Source organism: Gallus gallus, chromosome 20 (genome assembly GCF_016699485.2).
Source record: "Gallus gallus isolate bGalGal1 chromosome 20, bGalGal1.mat.broiler.GRCg7b, whole genome shotgun sequence".
Lineage (NCBI taxonomy): Eukaryota > Metazoa > Chordata > Aves > Galliformes > Phasianidae > Gallus > Gallus gallus.
In genome coordinates, this window is record NC_052551.1 from 5,766,880 (window position 1) to 5,778,388 (window position 11,509).

Here is an 11,509-nt window from a genome sequence, read left to right on the forward strand (position 1 = left end):
CCCGGCGCTCACCCCAGCGGAGCAAACAATGCTCATTTTCTTTGAAGGTCTCAGCCCTCGTTTTGCTTCCTGATGCCATCGGCGGGGCAGGGCGAGGCGGGGGCCAGGGCTCACCTGGTCGTCCAGGGGCAGCTCGCAGAACGCAGGGATGTACTTGGCCCACTCCACCAGCACCAGCAGCTGCTGCTTCATGGACTCGCACACGTCGGCGATGTTGGCAATCTTCTTCCCTCGGATGTCTCCGTTCATCACGAGGACTGGGGATGATATCTGGGAAGAGGGAAAGGATCCCTCAGCAGGAGCACAGACAAATCCCAGGCCTGGGAAGGTTTGGGTGCTGTGTTTAGCAGGCCCCAGCAGTGATGTTTTTGCACTGAGAATTATTTGTGATCGCAGAGGCAAATGGGGGCATTTCACACACTGAGGACAAACCTAAGAGCTCTGCAAGTACCATCACTCCGAGGAAGAACATCTCAGCTTCCTGCCCCGTTCCCACGCATAGCTGGTCACCCAGCTCATCTGACAACGTGCCCTTCGTCACTACTTCATCCTCATGCTTCTGTAAGCAATTAACTCAACCCCGTCACTGCCCTCCGCCTGCCCTCTCTGCTCATGTACAACATCAGCTCTTCCTGTCCTGTTCCTGCCAGCTCAGACCCTGCCACCTCCCTAAGGAAATGGAGTCCAAATGCCACCCGAGGTTTTTTTTCAGGTTGCGTTACCTGGAAGCTCTCCAGCTCTAGAGCTATTATTGAATAAATAAGATTGTAAAAATCTCACCATGTATTACCCTAATCAGAGAGCCCCGGAAGGCTTAGCAAATAAAACCCTCTGAGTGAGTGACCCAAGATCGTGGAGAAAACAGCTCCTCAGCAGTATCTTGTTCTAATTAGCCAGGCATATAAAAGTTATCCGTTAGCGTGCTGGAGTCTGCCTTGTTTAATGAATGTATCTGTGCTCTGTGGGAGAGCGACAGCTCCCCTAGGTTTGTCAGTCGCTGTAGGTTTATCAGCAGACCCCGCTGACCCTCCGCCTCGTGTCACTGCAGGGCTCGGGGCCCCAGGAATGCCCATCCCTTGTAGGTCTGGCGGCTCGAGACCCCATGATCTCACCTCTCTGGGAGCAGCACCAATGTTATTTTCAGAGGGTATGTAAATACATTAGGACCTGTGTAGGATGAAGTGAGACACGGGATGAGCTTGGATGTGCCACTGCTGCAAAGGCTTGGCCTGCAGCCCTTCTGGTATATCCCTCCTTGAAGGGGGTGTCCTTACAGCCATGCCTAGCACTGAGCCCTGTCCTGGGGGCTGTCTGCAGGGCCACATGAACATGGACCGCCACTCCAGCTTGAACCCATCCTTGTTTTCATGAGGACAAAGGGATGGATTCCTAAATAGTTGTTTTCCATTCAGTGAATGCTCTAGGAAGTGAGCTTTGGCAGTATGTTTGTGGAAATCAGGAACTTCAAGCAAACGCTGGAAAGAATATCTACATTAAAGAAAAAGAAGCACGAAACCAATTGCTTGTGGAACTGCAGGCAACCAGAAACCAGGAGTTCCTGACAGGCACTGGGGAAGGGAGGCTGCCTGTGCAAGGCCAAAGCTCCTTGGATTGCAGTCACTGCCCAGTTCTCTTCCAGCAGACTCCCCAAAGCAGAACAGACCATTGGCTATTATTGCAGCACAGTCCCAGGAGCACTGAAGGGCTGGTTTCAGGTAACAGATGCCTTTGAAAAACCAGTGTTGAGTTGGCAGATAAGTTGCTTAGAAAGGAGGTGGTAATTTGAAGACTCTGCTGGGTCAGAGCTACTCGGCAGCCCTAGTGCCTGATGCTTTGTGTTGGCCAAAGAGGAAAAAAGAGGTACCTGTTGTGCCAGGACTTCTGCCTGCAGTAAGACGTTGATGGAGGGCAAGCTGCTGTCTTCGTAACTTGATCTTCGGGTGCTGATTCGGTCCCGTTCATTTTGTACAGCTGCAAGAGAGGATTTTGGCACAGCTGCAGGTTGTTTGTGGAAACACACAGCAAAAGCTATCAGAGCCCTACAGCCTTCCCTTTTGCAAGGCTTTGGACCACTTCCTGAGCTGCAGTTTCCTAGCTTCCCTGCCTGCCAAGGCAAAGGTGCAGCTGTGTCTGCTTTGTGACGTGATGCCCGCGGGAGCTGCCTACGTTTGGTTGTTCTTTTTCACATTGCCTGTGCTTGGCTTTGTGGGCACTGGGATGTTTCGGAACCTCAGCCCTTGGCTCAAAACCTGCAGAGTTCAATGGGAGAGTTTCATCTCGAGGGATCCGTTTCTCAGTATTTTGATTTCAAGGTATGGAATCTGTTTCTTAAGGGAATGGCTGGGAGTATGGCCCTGCTCACGCATGCAGCCCAAAGCTTGTGTGTGAAATCAAGCTGCCAGGTATCTGTAAGGCTGTTTTGTCTGTCTTTGCAACATCTGTGAGCTGCATTTGGGAAGCTTCTGTGCTGCATAGGTGCAGTTTGCAAACTTCTCTCTCAGCTTCAGTAAGGAAGGAAATGCAGAATAGCTCCTATGCATCTATGCAGAGCCACAGAGCGCCCTTATACCTTAATGTAGAGAGTCCCAGGCAGGTATGAGCCCAGCATGCCTCCCTGCTTGGTGTGCTCTAGAGGAGGGCCTGGGCCATGAGGCTGAAGCAGCAGCAATGCTGAAGAGCAGAATTTGCCTCTCTGCGCCACGGGGCTGCGGGCTGGCTGTAACTCACCATGGCCAAGGCAGTCACCCAAAGCCATCTGCTCAAACAAGGTATTGATCGATGGCAGGGGAAACAGAACAGTCTCTGCTTTAGGCCGGCGGCTCTGTGGATTGATACGTTCTCAATGTATAAATCTGCCTGATAAAAAGCAATAATGAGGCTGGGCCAGAAGCAAAGCCCTGCAGTCAGCGGCTGTAAATAGGAGCTCTCAAGGTTATGCTGCTTGTTATCAGTAGCAGGCCCCCGAGTTCAGTCACGCCATGATGTTTTCCAAATGTTTGCTCAGTATTAGCTGGTCATGCACCTAATGTAACTTCTATTGAATATTAACAGACAGCAGCAAAGCTCCGGGCATGGGATGAGCGGGCTCTGCGGGGAGAGGAGGATTCCTGTGTTCTAAAGGAAAGTCAAGCACAGTTCCTTGCAACACCTCATCTACTGTAATAGGGGAGAAGTGTTCCTGCTCAGAGGCCTTCCCACAGGCCGGCAGCCTTGGGGCAGGACTTTTGTCTCTCCTCCAGCAGGGCCACCAGTGGGGCCACCAGCATGGCTGCTGACAGTGCCACTGGCAGCCCCAGGTGTCCCTGCTAGGCTGAGTGCTGCTGCGAGCTGAACAGGGACTGAATTTAGCTCCACCGTGTCTGGGCTGTGGGGACCTGGGAGACTGCAGAAGCAGAGCTGCAGGGAGGTTTGTGGGGTCACCTGGGCCATGCAAGCCCAGATAGAGCTATAACTGAAATGCTTCACCTTTTCTTGGGTCCTTTCTGCTGTGGCTGATGTATCAGATACAACTCAGCTCTCTGCATAGAGCCCACAAGGACCTACATGCACATGAGCAAACGGAGGGACAAAAGGGTTGCTGCATGCTGTGCTGGAGTCACCTGTCCAGACATGGATTTGTAGGTGACACAGCAATTCTCCCAAAGTGCTTCTGAATGACTCAGGCCTCTTCTGAGCTTCGTGCATCTCGGTGTGAGCAAGCTGAAAGCTGTGGATGTGACTTGTGGGTACATGAGGGGGCAGTCCTGGGACATGGGCACGGCCCTGTGGCTCCCTCCTGGCTTTGTCTTTGCTGGCATCTGAATAGGGCCCCTGGAACTGAGTTTGAGAGTGCACAAGGCCTGCATGCTTTGCTGGGAAGCTTAACCGAGTGCAAGGGCTCTGTACAGCTTGAAGTGGGCAGCTGGGCCTGCATAGGGCTCATGGCAACAGCCAACATCTCCCTGCACTGCCATGAGGGAGGGCTGGTCTGTGCTGAGGGCAGGGAGGGGAAGGCACCCACCTTCCTTCTTCATCCCTGCTCGGAAGCACTTCTTAAGCCTGCAGTATCGGCACTGGTTTCTTTTGTCTTTGTCTACCACACACTGCCTGTTAAACCTGGGGAGAAACAGAGGTGTGAGGAGCAGCGAGACTGAGCCTATGGAGAGGAGAGGAGAGGAGAGGAGAGGAGAGGAGAGGAGAGGAGAGGAGAGGGGCAGAAGTGGGCTGAAGTCCCCACATCTCTCCAAGGCAGTGTTGGCTCCAGGAGGTTCCTGCTGACCTCTGGACGGCATCACTGGCACACAAACAGCTCTGAGCCGCCCGTGCTTCAGAGAGGAGATGGCAAGCACCCAGCTCCTTCCCTACCCACTTGTATCACCGCATCGATTGCAGATGACGGTGCATTACACGGATCTCCTGTATGCAGCATAAGCCTGGTAGCCATTTGCAGCATGAATTTCACTTGCAAATATGCTCTAATTTGCTGCTGATTGATCAAGCTTGCAAAGACAAAGGCATATAGATCTATGACAGGGCTCCCAGCCATGCAGAGTTCTGTAGCTCTGAAAAGGCTTGTTTGTAACACGCTTTTGAAAGCCCCAAGCTAAGATTTGCTCACATGGATGCCAGAAAGCAGATCTTTAAGCACTGTCATAGAAGATCTGGTGTCAGGAGAACTGGGAGCCTTGGCTTTTCCCACTGGAGCTGTGGGAAGGGGGGCTTCCTGGGCAGACAGCTTAAACAGCCCGGGGTTGCAAGCAACCGTGTGCTTCACGTGCACTGCTAAGTCCAGAGCTTATTGCTCGGAGTTTTAGAGTGATCTCTAAGCTCACCAAGTGGCTGTCAGGAGTGGATCACACAAAAAGTCAAGAGTATTCTGACACTCTGAGCTGAGGATTCTTGATTTCCACTGCAGACCTCTCAGTCTCAGCTGCTCAGAGCAGCAAGCAGCATGTCACAGTCTCTGGCAGAGCCGAAGGCCTTGTGCTAGCAGCACAAGGTACAGTGTGTGAATGGTATGGGCAACATGCTTGTCCTATCCTGTCATGGGACACGCAGAGATGGGCACTGTGCATTACCAGCATGTTGCCAGAGAAGTGTCAGAGCAAGAGCTGTTCCGTGCCTCTGACTCTTTCCAGCCAGTGGACGAGGTCAGGGAAGACACTGGAGGATACAGAGAGGATGAAGGGCCACTCTGCAGCACTCAGCTTTGCTGCACAGCTCCTGGGGGCTGTTTTGTCCCCCTCTGTCCTTACCTGCAGGAGTACATGTGGTTCTTCCTCACGCTCCTCCTGAAGAAGCCTTTGCAGCCATCGCAGCTGGAAGCCCCGTAGTGCTTCCCTGTGGCGCGGTCCCCGCAGATGGCACACAGTGCGCTCACCCCGATGCTGTTGGAGGTGTTGAGGTTGGCTGCCTCTGATGGAGATGTGTCTGCTTGGGAAAGGACACGGCGAGAACACAGTGAGACAGACAGCTAACATCTCCCAGCTCCTTTTCCAGTGATTTCCTAAAGAACCGGGCAGTTGCAGCAGTTCATACGAAGTGGTGGGTGCTTTGGGTGTCCTAAGTCATTGCATCTCCAATGTGCCAGTGCTGCTGGTGTGCCAGGGCGAGCAGCTCTTCCCAAAGGCGTGACTCCAGCAATGCCTTCAGGCTACACAGAAACCCATTTGCAGCTGTCACAAAGCACAGCCAAAATTCCTGGGGGATTTGCAGATGCTTTGGGCCTCTGCAGCATGGCCAGAGAACGTGTTGGTGCAGTCAGGGCTGAGGGTTTACAGCTCGGGGTGAGCTGCTGGTTTGTTAGCAAGGTGGTGTTGTTATGGCCCTGAAAGAGGCTTCGGGTGAAGGAGGCTATCAGTGCACAACAACTGCAGATGGCTTCAGCTGGAGAACTCGTGGGCAAATACTAACTGTGCAAGCGAGGACTGACTGAGCCAGCCCAGAAAGGACAGCACTATAACATGGAGAAAGCTCTATGCTGGGTATCTCCCAGAGAATGGGACATGAGATGCACCCTGCAGTCCTTACAAGCTGTAAGGGGTCTGGCATGTGTAGTTTTTGGGAGAGGAGGGAACTGCAGCAGTCTGTGTAGGAGAGAACACCTGAAAGGCTCAAAACCATACAAGCCCTATGCTAAAATCCCTCCAGCAAGCCAAACAAATCTCAAGGCTGAAGGGATCAGCTCGTTATTCAGTTGATCTAATTGTCCCCTCCCAAGCACATTTTCTTGTATCAGCATGGGACTCAGAGGAAATCCCATTTGCAAATGATACCTAGGATCTACAAAGCCATAGAAACCTTCTGAGACTTTAATACCAGAGTACATCCATCCCAACAGCCCCCTCGAAGGACAGTAGTGGAGATCAGCAGGCCAGCAGAGGCTCAGAGCATGGCAGAATCACCAAGAGGACCTCGCAGGCACTGCTCATGACCCAGCCTGCATCCCATAGCACACAGCTGGGCATTGCACAACCAACGGGGCTCCCAGAGAACGTTCACCTTGTGCTTCTGAGGGTCTGGCAGTCACTTTGAGGGGTGAGCACTGACCTCCCCAAGGCTACGGGGAACAGCTCAGTGCTCCTCATCTCCCCTCTCACCTTCTCCCTCCCCACACCCCCTTTGGGTTTGGCAGGGATGCAGTTAATGCTTACCCAGCAGGGCTGCAGCTGCTCCCACCTGGCTCCCATCAGAGAGGGGCTACAGAGGGATAGGTGCTCTGAGAGGGCTGGTGCCAAGATGGGGGGCTGCCTGTGCTGGCTGGGGCCTGTGTGTTGGAGAGGGCTAAGGTAGTATATCAGGTGTAGGGCTTCAACTTTAGTTTCTGTTTAGCAGGAAAGAGGTTGCAGTGGGCTCTGCAGCAGGAGGTACACAGCCTCCTCACGCTGTCCCTCGTTGCAGGTATGTGGGTACAAGTGACCTGCAGTGCGTGCTGTGATCCTGGCAGTGAGCTCATGCAGGGCATCTCCTCCAGCTTTGGCAGCCGCTCTCATTTCCCTGCCTGCCTTCTTTCTCATTCCTCACGTCCCTCCTCTATTGCTCTCCTGAGTCACAGTTTGCTCTCTCTGGGCCTGGCACACCCTGCTGTACCGCAGGGCTGAGGAGCTGTGTTTCTGTGCCAGCTCAGGAGGCTCCTTCCTCTGCTCCTCAGTGCCAGGCCCATGTGTCCCTCACTCCTGCAGGGCAGAGCGAGCAGCTTTCCTCCCACATCCGTCCTCTGACTGCATCCCGAGGGCTCAGCTGGATGATGCTTCTTCCAGGAAGAAAGTTAGGTTTTCAGTTCCATCTAGACATAGAACTTTGCAACAGAGAGGAAAACAGAGCCAATCCGTGTCCAGTCGCTGTGCTCATCTGTCTGTGACAGCTCACATAAATCCCTCCTGGCAGCGTGTGTATCATGCTGCTAACAGGTAAAGAAGTTACCAAAGAAATCACACCCTCTTGGTCTAATGGAATGATTTCTTAATGGATAACTTTACAATTAAGCTTACTTTCATAATGCCAGAAACGTGGACTCCTGGCTGCTGTGGTGAAGTGAGTTTAATGGCCATTCATTTGGAGCTGTAGTTAATTTGTGTGGGACCTGCCCCCTGTCAGGCGCTGGGCACATGCAGAGCAGAGCCAGTGCCCCATAACCCAGCTGGCACATCTGCCCGTAGGCTGTGGGATGTGGCACTGTGCCCGAGCTAGTCCTGTAGTACCCCCAGACCCAGCAGAGCGCAGCTCACAGCCCCTGTGCAGGGCAGCTCCCCTGGCTTCTCCCTGCTGGGAGCAGAGCTGTGCCCCATCCCAAAGGTCCTGCTGCTCGCTGGTGGGGCTAAGGGGTGGCTTTGGGGTAGGTAGAGGCAGCCCTGGGCAGGGGGATGTGCAGCTTCAGCTCCGTGGGGAGTGGAGTTTCGTCCCAGGGAAAGCTGTGCTGCTGGTACTGCCCTGTGGGAAAGGGGTGACATGGAGAGAGGGGGGAAAGGGCCTGGGGGTCACTTTCTGCAGCATGCTTAGTTTAGTCATTAACTGTGTATTTAGAGACACCTTAGGGGGACTTGGAGAGGAACCTCCTGTTATCGCTGGGCATTTGATCAAGGGGAATCCTTGGTCCCCAAATGGATGGGCCGCTATTGCAAATCCTAGTGGGTTCGATGTGATCCCACCTTGCTGAGGGGGCTCATCTCCCCCTACCCAGGGCTGCTGTCTCCCTTCCAGCCGGGGCCACCCCCTGCCCCTGCAGCACTGCAGGCCCTGTGCTCCCCCTGCACAGCAGCACTGCGGGGCCGTGGCCTCAGAGCAGCCCTGGGGCAGCCCTTGGGTGGCATTTTGGGATGATATGCACCCTGGTCAGGCACCAGGTAGCTTTCTGCTGTTGGGAAGATCCAGCCACAGCTGCTCCTACAGGGACAGGGACAGCTCTTTCTGCCCCAGAGCAGGCTTTTTGCTGAGCCACAGGTAGCGTTTGGTTGGCACTTTTAGTTCTTTTTTTCCTTTCCATGGGAGCCTGGCAGTGGCCAGACCCCTCTGCCCTCAGCTCAGGCTGAAGGCTGCCGAGGACCACAAATCCCATCCCCGAGGCTCCAGGGCACCTCTCTGCCACCTCGCTTTCCCTCTGGGGGCAGCAGGACCCCCGCCGTGCCCCCCGCCCTCCCCAGGCCCTTCAGTGACCGCCCTGGGGACACGTCCCCCTGCAGCACGGCTGGTCCCATCGCCGCCGGAGGGGACTTACCGCTGCCCATGGCCAGCACCTGCATGTTCTCAAACTCCAGGGTGGTGTACGCCGGGTCCAGCGCCGCGCTATAATCGGCCATCTCCATGTCTATCAGGGCTTTGGAAAGGCGCATTATCATGGGCAAACACGGGCCAGGTCGTGCCGATTCCCTTGTCCGAGGCTATTGGCCCCGCTGCCTCTCTCTGCCTTCGCTGCGTCCCCTATCTGTTGTCTTTTATTTCAAATATTTCTCTGAAAGGATTTGCTGAGCCTCAAGGCCTATACTGCTCAGAGGGGTGGAGGCAGGGGGTTAATCTTTAATCATCTCACCCACTGCTAACGCTGCACGGCTGTTGGGTTTTTTTTTTGTTTTTTTTTTTTCTTTTGGTGGAGCAGCAGTGATTCTTGTTGACTGTTTATGATTGCATCTCGAGGCGCTGTGCTGATCCCAGCTCCCAGGAACACACGGGGAGAAGCACTCACCACTCAGGGAACACCTCTGTGGGGCTGTTGACCTTGATGCTGGGCTGTGCTGCTGGTGGGAAGGCTGGAAAAATCCCTGCCCGGGGAACAAGGCTGCACCCCACTCCTACCTCCGCGTTCCCCTCTTTGCCTTCGCTCCCGATCCCTCCTTTTCTCGCTCCCTCCCTCCCAAAGCATTTCCCTTCCTCTCCCTTTCCCTCCCAGGGAAGGTCAGCGCCCGCATTGCGATTTACACGTTGCTATGCAAAGTAACAACGTAGGACTCATTTTACTTCCCTATAAACCCAGTTTTACAGGGGCTGAATGCCCCATAAACAGGTCCCGCTCCTGAGCTGTGCCCAAACAACCTTTGGGGTGAGGGTTTGCCTGAGTGCCAGGCACGCAATGGAGGGGACAGTGAAAGGATGACCAGGGCTGGCGGGGCGCGCTGGGCACAGCTGGGCTGTGCTGTCCTGGCAATGGGCTGCCCGCTGTCAGGCACACCCTGGCCTGGCTTTGGCCTCTTAAAAGTTTCATTGGGTGTTTTATGGCTCAGCAGCGCTTGACACCGCAGCATGATTTTTTTCCTTCTATGAATTCAGCTAAGCAGAGCTCTCTGCTGCATCACGCCTGCTGGCATCACCAGGGCCTTGTGTCAGAGCCCCACCGAGCAGCAGTGAGCGTCAGGGCTCCTGCTTCCCTCCTGCCTGTCTAGGAGCAGTCTGGGCCTCCTGCTTGCCCTCTGCAGGGCTGACAAGTTTCAGTGCAATTTGCACCACATGACAATGCGAGATTTAATTGATTACCCAACGGCGTCGTCTGGATGGCACGGGAAAACAAGCAATTAATGATTCAGCATCGCCTCGCTCTGCATTGAAAACATCCCCTTGATTTCACAATCGGCACCAGGTGACCGCTGCCAATTTGGGCTCCAAACTTGCTTGTGTTTGTGCTTCTCAGTGCACCAGCACAGCCCTGGCTCCCCGAGCCCTCCTAGGCACAGTGTGGCCCTGAGGTCCCTGGCCCCGCAGCGATACGTGCCTTTGGTGCAGTGATTTGCTGATCACGTTTAGGAGCACTGAGGATTGTTCAAGCAGTCCCTGCCTCCTAAGAGCATCGTGTACCACTTCCAAGGAGTGCTTTCACCTTAAGGCTACAGATCTGCAGGAGCAAAGCAGAGAGCAAGGGAAAGCTCCTCATTTCTTATTTGGGGCTGGCAGTAAGTGATCCTTTTCTGCAGGGAAGACAGCCCCTCTACGCTTGTGGGGTCAATGGTTCTTCCCTTTGGCAGCACCAGCCCTGAGCCAAAATTGTTGTAATAATGTGCACCAGGGTGGAGGTGGTGAGGCAGAGCACAGCCCCGAGGTGGCCTCATCCCAGGGACCTCCGTCCCAGCCCTGCTCGGGCCACAGTGATCCCTTTGATTAGATAAATGCTACAGACACTTGGTCAAATATGTGCAGGATTTGCCACAGTGTCTAGTAAAATACCATAAAAGCATGGCCCGTTTTGCTCCATTCAGCAAAACAGCCCTTTTGCTTCAATAGCCTGCTGACAAAATAAGGCCATTTGCTCCTGGGGCGGGAAGGATTAAGAGGGCCAGGAACAGAAGACGGAGAGGCTCTGTGTGCAGGAGAGGCAGATAAGGAGCGGGGAAGTTTGGGGAGCATTAGGTGGCTCACGAGGCAGGGACACAGAGCTTTCCGTCTGCGGGTTTGTGTGGGCTGTCTTTTTTGCTGCTGGTGCCCCCTGACAAAACCCTTGTCTCAGCACTGGGGTGAAGGACACTGTGCACTTCCTTTGCCCTGGGGATGGGCTCGTGGCACAGAGACCCTGCCTGGAAACTGGGCTGCTGGGAGCCCTCGTCTCTGTCCCACATCCCCACGCGGTGGCTTTTGGGGACAGCTTGCCAATGTCACCATGCCCTATTGTAGTTAATAGGACCGTGATGTGCCACAGCTGCTTTGGGATGGAGATGTTTTCTGTACCCTCCAGCTATGCCAGGAGATGGCTGCAGAGGAGCCATTACAGCCCCAGGACATGCAGCTTTCTGTGCTAAGTGAATATTTGATTTTTATCAGCTGAGCAGTAAATCCTTCTGTCTTTTTCCGTAGCACCTCATGACACTAATTCCACTTTATATCTCTGGCAAATTAATCCAAAGCAAAAAGGAATTCCCTGAAAATAAGATCTGTGCTTATCAGTAGATGAGGATCAGGAATAGATTATTTAATGCAGTGTTTATGGTATGGATACCATCGGGTATGCCATGCTTGCTAGCTCCTGGTCTCAGGTGGGTGGGCCCCTCACGGGGCTCCTCCACAACGGAGTGCTGTGGGACCGAAGGACAAGTCAGCTTGAAGGGGACCTCGG

General features: G+C 54.0%; 1 protein-coding gene across 4 annotated transcripts in view; it reads right to left on the reverse strand.

Annotated features, from left to right (window-relative positions):
• The window catches only part of HNF4A (hepatocyte nuclear factor 4 alpha), a 29,646-nt gene that overhangs the window by 7,312 nt on the left and 10,825 nt on the right, over positions 1-11,509 (reverse strand). The window contains exons 1-5 of one of the 4 annotated variants that reach the window (NM_001030855.2): positions 8,693-8,928; positions 5,235-5,409; positions 4,001-4,095; positions 1,865-1,971; positions 115-270 (exon numbers count right to left, since the gene is read on the reverse strand). In NM_001030855.2, the coding sequence (NP_001026026.2) occupies positions 115-270; positions 1,865-1,971; positions 4,001-4,095; positions 5,235-5,409; positions 8,693-8,807 (648 nt within the window). In that variant the 5' untranslated portion in view covers positions 8,808-8,928. Of the gene's footprint in view, positions 1-114; positions 271-1,864; positions 1,972-4,000; positions 4,096-5,234; positions 5,413-8,692; positions 8,929-11,509 lie in introns of those variants that run through there. The other 3 variants (NM_001396805.1, XM_025142195.3, NM_001396806.1) reach the window with 3 other exon arrangements.